The sequence below is a fragment of the Apostichopus japonicus genome, chromosome 8 (assembly GCF_037975245.1).
Source record: "Apostichopus japonicus isolate 1M-3 chromosome 8, ASM3797524v1, whole genome shotgun sequence".
Lineage (NCBI taxonomy): Eukaryota > Metazoa > Echinodermata > Holothuroidea > Aspidochirotida > Stichopodidae > Apostichopus > Apostichopus japonicus.
In genome coordinates, this window is record NC_092568.1 from 8,098,092 (window position 1) to 8,112,970 (window position 14,879).

Consider the following 14,879-nt stretch of genomic DNA (forward strand, 5'->3'; position numbering starts at 1 on the left):
ACCTATTGTGTTCTCAATTTTGCATACAGAGAATAAAACAGCAGTAGCCGCGCTCATACTTTTGTTGTAGGTAGAGTCCTGTTATAGACCACAGAAATTCATACAAACTTCAAGTAACCCCGCCTCAGTCTCACTGAAAGAAGAAAGATGACAGTGCGCCCCCATTTGAGGTCAGAAAATAAGGATCCATTTAGCTAGAAATTCAGTTTAGCAGTAAGTCAAAGGTAGGAATCTGGCAACATACTCAAGTATGACCAAAAAAGATGTCGGTGGCAGTAAATTCTCATAACCAAGACCCGTTTCGGGTTCCAAACTCTCCCACTGGTGAGCTGTCACAGGACGATCGTTCATTTGAAGATGACTTCTTGCCTGTCGTTCCCAGTCCTATTCCTGGACCAACTACAACGAAGAACATGGAACATGAGTCATTGCAGTCTAAGGCTTATTTAGCACACTTAGGTATTTCATATACTTCGCTTATACTGTATTGGTACCGTTTATGCGAACATGTTTTGGCGCATCCATGTTTAGCCTAAACCAACTCCTACCCCTGCCAATTCTACTATATAGAAAATTGTGAGCAACTTGTTACTGTTGTTTGTATGTTTAACATTATCTATTTGGTTGCTGTTTAAACCAATGCCTTGGGGGTCTTCACCACATACTTGTCAGCCCCCTCAGATTAATCACATATGCATATAAACTGTAACATATTGTAACTTGCACTTTTAGATTTCAAATTAATTGTAACTAGATTACAAACAATACATGCGACCTAGTGTATGTCTTTGAAGAAAAACTTACATTGAAGAAGCACACTTATAAATGTCAATGTCTTAGTACAGACAAAGGCACCATTTTTTCTCTTTGTCATTTTTGTTGGTCTCTAGGTATCAGTTCTTCACTTCACTGGGGTTATTCTTCCATATTTTGCTCATTGAATATTTGGTATTAAGATATGCCTGATGGCACACTGAGAAAGTGCTTTAACACTCCAATATTATTTTTTTTGTTTTCTTCCATGAATCCTTAATTGTCATACATCTCATGTAGAGGCCAAACTGAAGAAAATCAAAGGTCAGAGTTCATCACAAAAGGTCAACTCAAGAGATATGATATCATCGCTTTGTAAAGTTCGAATAGATGCTAACGAAACTCTGGCCGGTGAGGACGGGGCTGTTTCATTTGATGAACCATTTGAGGAGCTGAAGACTGTGGAAGTGAGTGATATAAAGAGGCGTGTTTTACCAGAACAAGCACTCACACTGGAGGAACTGACCAATTTGTTAGAGCGAGATTATCTGAATGCCGTGACTCAATATGAAAGAAATGCAGATGAAGAAGAACAGAGTGAAACTCGATGAAAGTAGCATCGATCTCTAGCTAATACAAGAAACTCATTAGATAGGTACTTGAGAGGAGAGTTGTATACTTACTATTTTGCGTTTTGCTGAGGTCATAGTTGTAGGTTCAAACTGGTTGCTGTATTGAAGTATGTGAAGAAAGTTAACTGCAGTAGTGAAATCAGACAATGAACCTGTTATACACAGATGTTTATAGTATCAAGTCAAAGAAAGATTTGACCAACTAATTTTCCTGTACTCAAATGTATTTCATTTCTCACTTACCTGTCTCCTCACAACAAATGCACACTCCCTCTACTGTGTCTAGAGCACCTGGTAACCTAGTAGCAAAATATACTTTCCTTGTGACTGGCCCATCTGGTCTACCACCCTACAGTACTTCTCTTTTCTATCACCCAAACTGTCTGGAGCACTTAATGAGAGTAGAAGGGGAGGTAGATGAACTTGCTTTGACTACTAAGAACTTTGTCCAGATGGGTTGTAGTCAGTCATTCAGATTAACATCCTCTGGGGGTACTTGGTGGGAGGGGGTCTTGACCTTAGGCTTGCTTGTCTCTTATACATAGCAGATAATCAGGCACTGATAAGTGTAATAACATGTAAATGTATTATTGAGATATATTGAATTGTATTATATTTAAGGGTAATATGGAAAAAAAAAAAAAACACTTTATTAAGACAAAGTTTGTTTTAAGGTGACACATTTCAATAGCATGTATGTATTCATTAATACTTGACAAAATGTTAAAATTATTATTTTCTCCATATCAACGGTTTAATTGTTACAGATATTCTCAGCTGTATGATAAGCTTCATTTCGGTTAATTATGATATTAATTTTAACATTTTTTGTATAAGTTATTTCAATGCATACTTGTAAAGATGTGTAGAGAATATTTAATATTATTATTTTTTGTACTTTTATCTTCTTGCAATTTTGCTTCTCATTATATGAAATAAAAGTGAAGTGTTGTAAGAAGTCTCCTCAACATAACAGTATTTTGATTGAAACTGAGCATGTAGCAAGTCTTGCATGCAACAAAATAAAGTAACATTACTGTAATATCATTTAATTTTCCTTCTGATTCCTTGCCGAGGGCAGAAGGAATCTCTGGATGGTGATGGCGTGTGTATGTGTTCCTGTGTGTGTTTGTAGCACTTGCTTGTAAACGCTCTAACTTCAGAAGGATAACTGGGTACATTTCATATTTGGTATGTAGGTTTCCCTTATGTAGAAGTAGTTTGGGATTGTTGTTGGTATTGGTCAAAGGTCATTTGAGGTCAGCACAGGTCAATGTCTGAAAACATTGTTCACACAATATTTCAAAAAGTAGAAGATGCAGGAAGTTCAAACTTAGTGTGTAGCATGCCGTTGGTGAGTAGACGATCTGTAGTGTATTTCATGAATGTCAAAGGAAATTTGAGGTCATCAGGGTGAAAAAGTGTGACAATGTTGTAAACATGATATCTCAAGGAAGGTCACCAATGCAGTTCTTATATTGGGCATGTTGATTTTCTGTAATTGATTAGGTAACTCTATTGATTGTCCAGCAGAGTTTATACTCTGAAAATTTTAAAACATGACATCATAAGATAGGCAGTTTCATCAGATGTCATATTGGCATATGACTTTGTTATAATGAGTACCAAGAGCGCAATAATTCGTTGTGAAAGGTTAAAGGTCATTTGAGGTCAAAGGGGAAAAGTGTAACACCTAAAAAGCACTGTAGCTGGATAAGTTAATTTGCTTAAAGTCAATAATTGTTTAAGGCTAGCAGAATTCAATCCCTGGAAACCTTTCTTCCTATTTAGGGATGTGGTCAGTAATAAGCTTCTGCTTTCAGCATGACATTTTGTGCAAGGACATGGAGTACAGAAAAGCACATTATTGGTCAGACCTTAATCGATATTGTTGTTATGAAATTGAGAATGATTTGTAATTTAGAAATTCCTGAAAGTTTACACCATATCAGCCTCAGGGTAACATTTCATTGCTCTCATTGTTTTGGTATACATCCATCCTCTCACTTTACCTAATTGGTACAGGATTAAGATGCTGTTTAAGATGTTATTTGTATCTAAGTTTAGCCATAATTACTGCACAATATCTTAAACTGCTCTGAATACTCAGTATTAAAAACACCCATGGATTTATTTTGACACAGAACATTTGACCTTATGCCATTATCCCTTATTACCACTTGTTTTTTCAATAAGCAAATTTAGTGACAGATATTGTCCAAATATTTGCCTAAATATGAATCTGATTGAAGGTCATTTGAAGTCAATTGAGGTCAAAGTCTGGAAATCTTGTAAGCTTTCATCTTTAACCATATCTTCCATGAATTCCATTTCTGTGTCAGGATTTGACCTTTCCTCTTTTAAGTGGCTGTGATTATTTTCCACTAATGACTATTATCTGTAATCAACCTTCACAAGGGTAATACCTCTGCAGTGGTCAAGATATCTGGACCTCTTTTCTTATGTTCTTGTACTTGACTCCAGGACACATTTACTCGGTAGCTCTATCAATCAAGTGATTCCATATACAGTATGAACTCATAACACAAGGAATCATTAAGCCTGCTGACTTTCTGGTTACAATTTCTCAGGATTGTATCATTCCAAATTGTTGTAAAGTTCAAGAAACATGTCTTTCTTCAGATACTTCCATTTTGAGAGGTAGTTTGAAAGTATTGGATCTAATTGGAAGAAGAAGCTAGGGGCTGGTGGCAGGTTTCCATTCCCCACAAACTTGATGTTCCTGCTTACTTGAAGACATTTTAAAAACTGAATTCCCTTGCAGTATTGGATTCTACATTTCTTTCAATGTGTATTTACCACACCCCTTGCAATTTGGCCCGGTCAGTCTTATTCTGAATCTTCCACAGGAAAGTCATTCTTCTCGAGCATCACACTTCATGTGACATAACGCAAGAAATGTTTGTAGTGTGCACATGAAATATTTCTTGTGTGCACATGAAATATTTTTTGTGTGCACATGAAATATTTCTTGTGTGTACATGACATGTTTTTTGTGTGCACATGAAATCTTTCTTGTGTGCACATGAAACGTTTTTTTGTGTACACAAGAAATTTTTCTTGTGTGCAAAGGAAATCACGATCTTTCTTGGTGGCACTGGGTCACATGTAGTCTTGAAAATGCCAACTTGGAGAGCGTTAGTTGCGAGTCGATGAGTTGATAAAGTAATGTAGGCTGCCATATAAGTTAAACGGAACGGAGTATATATGTAAGTTTGTGTTCTGTACAAATGTAATACACAAATTAAAATATATAATTAGTTAAGGCCGAATGTCAAGGTGATAACAGCTTGCCACATATTATTATAATAACATAAATGGCAATAAAATGTTATGAGCACTATAATATGTGTCAGCTCACTTCATTGGCGTAAATATGGTTTCAGGGACCCTGGAAGAGTGAAAGCTGGGACCCTGGACCCTCACTTCGTCGAAACGCCCCCCCCCCCACGGATACCAGTCCCTATGGGAAACGTGTTTGGGGGTAAGGGGACTTTGATGCAAATTGATGCTATCATTTTAACTACATTTGTATAGTACAAGTGTTATTTTGTTTAGTGCAATCTTGATTAATTTTGAAAAAAAAAGAATTACAGACCATGGCCTGTTCTCAACACAAGGATCTGAATTAATGGCTCACTAACATCACACCTTTAATTATTCCTTCAAAACCATGACTGGCAGTTGTGATCTGTTGGCTCCGGATTTCAGAAACAACCGTTTGGGGCCCTGAACATAGGGGCCCTAGTTCAGTGAACCAATCACTTGTAGCCACGAATGTGACGTCCTGGTTTTGTGAATCTTGTAAATATTTTTACAGTTATAAAAACTGTAATCACCTTGAAAAAATAAGATGAAAGAAAAAATGATAAAGAACTATGGAGTGAGATTTACACTTTATGATAAATGAAATTATTTATCTAGCATATAATCTTTCAAATGAACTTATCACAAACATAGCAGCAACAGCACAAAACGAAAAGCATATATAGACACATGACCTGCATTCCAAATAGCTTGCATAGTTTATCATGTGCTATCAAATACATCAACACAAATTTCCACCTTATGTTATAACCTACAAGCTGCACGATGTGATAACATGTTTAAAGATAGAAATATTGATTATCATGCTTAAAGGGTGTGAAAACTTGCGCAAAAGAAATGTGTAATGCCGGTATTCTGACCTAGTTTCGAATGAGGTGTAACAGAAGTGTTAGACACCACCATCGATCCCAGAAAATACACACACAGCTTGCTACCGTCGGTAATTAGACACTAGTGTACAGTCAGTACATACAGCTGCGGTCAATACCCACAGCACAGTATACAAACGATACAGCGATGGACATCTCAGGTCCAGCTAAAGATAAGATATCACGTTTCATTACTGTCTGCATTTTGTAGCGACACAAACAAAACATCACTTGCAAGCAACAGAAAGTTAACTTTTTCAGATGGCCGCCACGCGGTTTGGGGCGAGTCTTCAATGCCTTTAAAGATAGAAATATTGATCAAGCTGAACTCAGGAAAATATGGCCTATACAGTATCCTATTAATACAATGTTAACATCAATAGGTCGTGCTGATTTTGTATAATTATAACAAATGACATAATAGACCATGAAAAGGAAACAATTTACAACTTTCAGCAAAGGCATTATATAGGTCTTGAATATGCATGTTGGGCGTCATCCCGAACCTAATTTGCATATCTTATTTCAGTTCCAGATATATCTATACAATTCCACATTTCTTCACTTCATTTGAGCTCATTTGCATATTCATCTGGAAACGGCATCACTATCAGTCTGAAATCTGTCACGGAAATCGAATATCTTTCTACCTCAGTGTAGAAAAACATGATACACGTGACTTAGTTGGAAACGGATGGATGGAGCACAAATAAAAGGGAAAAATCAGCTTTTTGTTGACTAAATTGATGACAAATGCAATATTTCAGGAAAACTCAAGGAAATAAAAAAGAAGATTAACGTGCGTATATGCGAAGTCAGCGTAAATTTTATAGAAATGATATTTTAATTTTTGACTTGCGTCGCCCGGTTTTAGTTAGTGATCCATTCACTGAGATAGAATCCGATGAATTTCTTCACAATGAGGATTCTGTGAGATAGTTTTACATATCTTGAGCTAGAATACTATCAAGCCAAATTAGGACATCAATTTCAGTTCTTGCGCCTTCCCGAGATGTTCAGCGACTACTATTAAATAGAAATATCACTTGACGTCCATCGCATAATCTGAGAAATTTTAAAGATTGTTCAAACTGGAGCAATGTAGTTTTCCAACTGATCGCTCCTTTATGCTGGCCCTCTAGCCTTTTTTCTTACATATTTTTTCCTCAAGTATTCCTCACGTATCATGTTATTGAACCAGGGCTCCGGTGTGACCTCTCTTGTCAGGCCTATACCCCTCGCCACCCTCTACACCTCTGATAGAGATGTTGAGTGCGTGACGGGCCTGGCGGTAGCCTTTATGCCTTGGTTTCACTGGATGATACCTCATCTACCGGTAAAACCCTCCTCTTCCACCCGACCCCCCCCCCCTCCGCCTTCTCATGAACAAAAATTCATCATCATCATCATCATCATCATCATCATCATCATCATCATCATCATCATCATCATCATCATCATCATCATCATCATCATCATCATCATCATCATCATCATCATCATCATCATCATCATCATCATCATCATCATCATCATCATCATCATCATCATCATCATCATCATCATCATCATCATCATCATCATCATCATCATCATCATCATCATCATTGACGTCATGCTTGAAACGCACTTGTAAAGAAAAGTCCATGATTGCGTCCCATCTTTGCTATAGTTGCTGGCATAGGAGATTGGTAAGTGCTGTCGTAGGTTCCTGGACCAGGTACCTTCTGTGGGTAAGAAAGCACAAAGATATACATATTACATTTCCTCAGGCTCTGAACTATGGACAACATATTTCCATTGAATTTTAATGTAAGTTACGATATACCAAATGCATTCTTAAAAATGGAATTACTGTTTAGATGATTGAGAGATGTTTCCTATATTGATACAGAATGGTACATACTGGCAAAAACAGGGATGTAGGAAGTTTCCAAAAGTTGGGGGGGGGGGCACAACATCAGAGGGGCACTTTCTCATTCCACAACCACCAATCGTTATGCTATAAACCGATATACACCGGCCATATCACTTAAATAAATATGATGTGTTAGTATGCCTATCAGTACACCATAAAAATCCATATATAGTTACATGCGCGTGAATGCAATGGGTGGTATCTGGGCTTGCAAGCTAATAACCAACCATACGATATGGACGTTGGTGAAAATGATCAATTTTTAACAATTACAAAAAAAAAGTCAGTGTTATGATTCACAACAGGGAACTTATCCTATCGATATTCCTTTGACTCGCTTCCTGAACACTTTATAGCCTACGCAATGACTTTCCAAAATGACAGGGCTATTTTCCACAATTTGCCGGCATATATTTTATAACTGAGCCTAACAAAGCATGCGAGAGCAAAAGGTTTATCCTGAACACGTAGCACAAGTTTATGACGGCCACGTTCTTGCTCTTCTACTTGAACCCCACCCCACCCCCCCCCCCCCACGACAAACATAATCGTGCACACACCCCACTCATACACCCCACTCATACACACCCCACTCATACACCCCACTCATACACACACTCACATAATGACTTCCCTGCATACCCATTATGAAATTCGATAAACACAACAATGTCAAGCCTTCACACGGTGTTCCACGAATTGACATTCTGATTCGATAACCCCCTGCAAAACATTAGCTAGTTCCCGTGTTTCCCTCACCCGCCCCCTCTCCCCCAGTCTTCTGGTGCTGGTATTGAGGAATTGCCGTTCTTTGGTTAAGGGAAAAAACAACCTTTGAACGCGGTCAATGTTAAAACATGTCTAACATTGTGTTGCGTTATATGTCCAAAACTTCTTGTCTCTTTCCAAAGCACTGACCGCACCATACGTTAACAAGATGATACCGTTAAAACCAAAATAAATTTGCAGTGAGCAAAAAGGTAACATTTTAAATTGCGAAATAATATCCTACCGTATGAGACGTAGAGAATCGTGGTGTTCTAGACTGGAAGCTTGACGTCACTGTGTGTGCAACCTTTGGTGCCCGATAATGGTAATGGCACGGCGCAGGATTTTTTGTCTGAAATTAAACATATTATATTCACATTAATTAAGTTTTCTATGTTTCTGTATGTTTTTTTAGTCACCGACGATTAAGCATTTAATCAAGACACATGAAGCCGGAGTTAAAATGCATATTAATTCAATTAAAACGTGAACTAATACACGGTGGATAACACCTGTCTCTTCCACCGCCCCTACCCATCCAGTCACCCCCACACTTTTTGAATGACTTTGTCCCCCCTCAACGATCGATTTTCCCGATAGAAAATTCGTCTACAAATCGTTCATCCAAATTCGTTTCAAAATGGAAGTTATACCAATTCTCACCTCGAAATCTTAATATGTTGATGTTTCACCCACAAGCCCGTCTATCCCAGCCCACCCCACCGCATAGTTACAGTCCCACCATGGTAGAAATGAGGTGAAATATTCGGATCATATATCATTTCTATAATGTCAGCCATGACTCACCCCTTTAAAGTAAACAGTCGGGAAGCGCATCGAAGCCGATTTGAAGTTAGCATGTCTGCAAGAGAAAATGAAAGCAAAATAGTATATGATCACGTATTATATTCTTAATTGCGGATATCTGGTCACATGGTTAAGTTTTTAAGTCTTATACAACCTTTATTAAACTGTGTCTTTCTGGTTTTGTCGCTTATTTGGTATCTAGGGAAAGTATATTCCTTAATCTTGCTTTGAAAGTTTGGACGCAATGTTTGGATAAAATAGTTTGGTTACGTTGACTTTACCTTTTGGCAATTTCAGCAGTTTAGCGCTTGTCGGAAATATGTTTTGCACTGTGAGATAAAAGTTAATTAGCTTCGACGAACAATTGAAAACATATGCCTCGGTGTTCCTGTTATCATTTGCTATAGTATAGTCCGAACTACCGAGGCTTTCTATCGAATTAAAAGTATTTGCATCATACAGGGATCTGTTATAGCAATTGCTGTGAAACAATTTAACACTATAGACAACAATGGAACGCTTTCCCTTTAGGCGTTCCATAATTCATAACGCATCATGCATGTTTTCGGCATTCCTTACTTGTTCTTGGGCTCTTTCACGGACACACTGAGATAAGACTCCATTTGATAGGCCGTGGGACTGACATTAATATCCTGCAATGGGGAAAAGAAAAGATGAAATATGCAACATGAAGAAATGGATAAAGCAATTTCATACATTACAAGAATTGGATAGAAAGCATTCTCGATATATAACACGTGGTTACTACGGGTACATTTGTCATGGAAGGGGGTTGGATGTACGTATGTATAGTTGCTGTAATGGTACTCATATCTGGGATTTATTTGTACTCATTTACCGTCATCGTGAAGTTGTATACTATATCACTCGTACCCGGACCATTTTGGAAATCTAGCCTAGATACAAGTGAAAGAGTTCTAGATAGGTACTTGTATCAGGTCGCAAGTAGATCACGTGTTCTCGTACTTGAATACTCATATACTAAAGGGAGAGTCTACCTCGACGAACCATACATATATGTTATGACATTATTGCAATATATTAGAACAATGTGCCCATAATTGCTGTATACATTAAGTGATAGTGTGTGTCCGCGTGACGTATATATATTACGTTGCAAACCGATACAACCACACAGCCACTTTTAGTACTTCTTCCTTTACCTTATCATTAACCATTGGTAATTGTTTCGCTCGAGATGAATTTTTAAAGGAATACGTATCCCTAGTCTTGCTCAGGTCATATATTAAATCATGTTTCTCGTATGCCCCCGGAAGTAAGTATGCGCCATGCCTTATGACGTCAGCAGCTCTTTTTCTTCCTTCGCTTTTGAAAGTATATGTGGCAGGCCTGACTTCAAATTCCTTTAAAAATGTTTCCGTCTCATATGCACCGGGAACAGGAGTAACCTATATTTGAAGGAAAAAATCATAATAACAATGCTATGTTTAAGTACATGACGTGCAATAGTCACCTTTGACCTTATCATATAAAGTTTATAATTAATACTGTTGTAAAATGAATGAGGATGTCTCGTGATAAGCTCATCGTCTTTGAGAACTTCTGTTACTACGGACAGGGGCTGAAATACGTTGTTGGGTGGGGGAGGGGTTAGGAGCGGTGCCAGCCTTATGTGGACCAGTAGACGTTCTCACAATCGAGATATGTTGTATGTAGTCATTGGTTCCATATAGTTACCACTGTTGTTGTTTCTTCGTTAAGATACTATACAGAACAGTGAAAAGTGGAATATTCGTCGAATCAGAACCGAATTAGGCCTATACATATTAGGCCTATAGCCTCAATAATAAATTTTAATCTTAGTAGTTTTAAATTAGCTACCAATGACTGATGGCTGTCTAACCAGTGGCAACTCCCAATTAACAGACTTGTAACAAGTCGCTTCATTTTCGAGTCGAGTCATTGACATGTTGCCAATTGTCCTGACTCTAGTGTCTGTATCTGTATGGGAAATTTTTATACCATATATTCAGAATTTGCATGCAACACTTGCATCAAATGTCCCAGAACGAAATGAGAAGGTAATATATGTGTTATGTGTCTACAAACCCTTATATCCTTGCGCCACCACTGCTCCCTCCCTGATACTTCCTTTGCGTAGTCTACGCTCAGACATTTCCGTCCCTAAAAATGAGAATAACAATAATATTAATAGTTATAATAACAAAATAATAATGCTGATGATGATAATGATGATGATGATGATGATGATGATGATGATGATGATGATGATGATGATGATGATGATGATGATGATGATGATGATGATGATGATGATGATGATGATGATGATGATGATGATGATGATGATGATGATGATGATGAAGATGATGATGATGATGATGATCATGATGAGGAGGAGGAGGAGGAGGAGGAGGATGATGATGATGATGATGATGATGATGATGATGATGATGATGATGATGATGATGATGATGATGATGATGATGATGATGATGATGATGATGATGATGATGATGATGATGATGATGATGATGATGATGATGATGATGATGATGATGATGATGATGATGATGATGATGATGATGATGATGATGATGATGATGATGATGATGATGATGATGATGATGATGATGATGATGATGATGATGATGATGATGATGATGATGATGATGATGATAAATAAATAAAACAGTGTTTGTGATGAGCTCTGGATAAAAGACAAACATTAATGACAAAATTATAAAAATAAGAAAAAAAAGGCACACAACTAACTTATACAAGCTGCTACTGCGCTGATAACGACACTTCATGTGTAGAAAATAACTCCGGCATAATACTAGCAAAGTTTGTTATGCGACATCTAGGCAAAATCGATGGGTTGAGAAGTATTTGTTCTTTGAAAGATGAAGGATAGTTCATTCACATAATCCATGTGTAGAAGGCCACGAGGAGCAACCGGAAAACCATAGTGGTGAGGATAGGATGAAAATTGTATTCTCAGTTATGGAACCATCCTTCCTTGATCCACCCACTTCATGAATCGGTCTTATCGATTTCGACAATGTCAATGTTTACTTCTAGTATATGCCAGTGTTACAGTCAAGTATACTGTTATCCGAGTATCTAGTACTTCCGAGAACTTGAGGTCCCAAGTACTAAGTACCATTGCCCGAGTACTGACTTTTAGAATCCGAGTACCGGTGTCCGAGTATACATCATTCTAGTATCGAGTACCGAGAACAGGTACTTTCTCATCAGAGTACTTTTCGAATACTTTTCATTTATTAAATTTACACTGTAGAACCCAAATGTTTATAACTGATCCGTAATGAGCATAAAACAGTTATAGAGTGATGACATTATTTGCTCGGATCTTTTAATGTTTGTCAAATATTCAGAATGTCTCACGTCATCATAAATTGTCATAACATTGGAATGACAAAGTGGCAGTACCAAACAAATTATTGGCACAGTGTTACACTATGGGCCTAGTATTAGAACAATATTAATGTACTACAATTATGCTAATTATAGTTCCATGTATACCTTAGCAACACATATCACGCATCCATTTCTTTTTATACAGTCTATAAGTGGTAATACACTAGGCTGTATGTATGATATGCCGCTTGGGTAGAGACGTATGAATATATAGTAACATATCATATAACATAAATACGTCTTCATGTCGTATCGTCAGTTTTACCTAACTTGTTAGAAAGTACGTGTAACCAAGTACTTTAAATCTCGTATTAATAAGATCACTTTAGTATCCGAGTCCGAGTACTCAATAAAGAGTACCAGTATTTTATCATCCGAGTACTTTTCAACGATTGCAAGTATACCGAGTACTTGCAAAAAGGTACTCGAGTACCAAATACTAGTTTCGAAGACCACATGACTGGTATACATGCCTTCAACTGCACAATACACAACTGCATTAACGTACATACCTGTTTTGGAGTTTTTCTCTGCCAAACAGCTGTCCTTTCTTTGCTGCTTTGAGAAGAGGATTCTCGCTTCTTCTGGTCGGCAGAGGACTGTTTTTTTACTACCCCTGTGTTTTCGGTTGATGAAGGTCTACGTGGTGGCTTTATTGAAGCGCCTAGCGTAGTTGCTTCTGGAGTTAACTTTGGAGCCATAGCAGCAACAACTATAAGTCACAAAATTACAAAGTATTTTTCTTCTTTGAAACTAAAACTTATTAATTTCCTCAAAGCATTTTGAACGTCCCAACATGAGATACTGCAGTCTTAGTATACACAGTGCAAAGGTCCTGTCTGCACATCGTGAATTATAATTCCATTCAAAACGCCAAAGCAGTGTACCGTCGTATAACCCCATTGTGTCATGTCGCTATGACAACGGACGCTCTTCGACCAGCAGCGGAGGCTATATAAATCTTGGTTGACAACTTATTCACAGTTTGTTGTGTATGGAACGGTTAGTTGTTCCTATTGTCGTAACTGTCTAGTCCTAATTGACGAGATAAGTTAATGTCAACAATAGCTTCTAGATTGACAGAAACATTCAAGGTTGTGGATAACAACACGTTGTGATTTAAAAGCCTCTTAGCATCCCCAAACAGGGACGAAACTAGCCCTGCTCGCAACCAACAGGAAATCGGACCCAACAGCGGTTCAGTATCGAGACCCACTTTTCCAACAAGGGATGCAAGCCGGCCACTACAATGCTAAATAATTTAGCCAACAGAGGGCTAGGCAATTAAGCGAAATTTTGATGTGAAAAGTCAAAGTTTATTGGATTAAATTGCATGTTAAGATAAAAATTCAAAATTTAAAGATTAAAATACATGAAAACAATCTTTTTTTAAATCCAAGTTGAAAACTTTCCCCAAAAATTTCAATTGCTTTTTTATGTTAATATTTTGACTACTTATCTCAAACGCTGAATTAATTTTCGTTCTAATTTGTTCTTCTTCTTCTCGCAAATTTATGACATGTTCCTTGACAGTGAGACTGCTTTTCCCGGGAAGGTTGTGTTTCCTTTATTCTTAGTGCCCAAATGAAAAAAAAGAGGGGGTGGCTTGGTATAACTCGTAATTTGTATGACGTGCGTATGATGTGTATAAATCTCGGAAACAAGGGACGCCCTCTATTTTATCTTTTCTTGTACAGGCCTGGAATTTCAAAAAGTTTAGGTAGTTGCTAAAAGATGCATAAAACAATCTACTGACTTAACTCAATGAATGACTTGCATATTTCTTGATTTAATACAAAAACAACATTCATTTTTGAAGGGCACAAAAATGCAAGTGTTTTTCTTTCCCCTACTGGCAACTGAAATCTACTGGCATTTAGCCAGCTGCCTGAATTTTCGAGGACTCCCATTGTAAAATAATGTGTTTACTATGCATTGCAAGTCTTTCAAAGACAACTGTTGCATGGTGAATGTCATTTCAAGGGTGTGAAGCCTCGCGCAAAAAGAAACGTCTAATACCGGTATACACCACCATCGATCCCAGAAAATACACACACAGCTTGCTACCGTCGGTAATTAGACACTAGTGTACAGTCAGTACATACAGCTGCGGTCAATTGAAAAAGTTAACTTTCCAACTCTGTTACAACTCATTCGAAACTAGGTCAGATTACCGGCATTAGACGTTTCTTTTTGCGCGAGTCTTCACACCCTTTAAGGTGAGGGTTAAACCTATGTGGAAGCCAGAGATAGAGGCGGCAGCAATGATTTTATTTGAAAGGGGCCAGTACGTGTCCCTGGGGTATTTGAATCCGATTTCGGCATGGAAGGGGTGCA

General features: G+C 37.7%; 2 protein-coding genes across 2 annotated transcripts; one reads left to right on the forward strand and one right to left on the reverse strand.

The window, feature by feature from the left end:
* Positions 1–211: 211 nt before the first annotated feature.
* LOC139970664 (uncharacterized) lies at positions 212–4,752 on the forward strand. Its single transcript, XM_071976540.1, has 2 exons — positions 212–459; positions 1,054–4,752. The coding sequence occupies exons 1-2, from the start codon at positions 264–266 to the stop codon at positions 1,362–1,364; spliced, it is 507 nt and encodes a 168-aa protein (XP_071832641.1). The 5' UTR covers positions 212–263; the 3' UTR covers positions 1,365–4,752.
* On the reverse strand, positions 2,609–13,415 carry LOC139970663 (protein STPG4-like). Its single transcript, XM_071976539.1, has 8 exons — positions 13,055–13,415; positions 11,187–11,261; positions 10,280–10,525; positions 9,675–9,748; positions 9,096–9,150; positions 8,533–8,640; positions 7,212–7,329; positions 2,609–7,007 (listed from the first exon to the last, which is right to left on the reverse strand). Exons 1-7 carry the CDS (start codon positions 13,241–13,243, stop codon positions 7,216–7,218), a joined length of 861 nt encoding a protein of 286 aa, XP_071832640.1. The 5' UTR covers positions 13,244–13,415; the 3' UTR covers positions 2,609–7,007; positions 7,212–7,215.
* Positions 13,416–14,879: the final 1,464 nt, after the last annotated feature.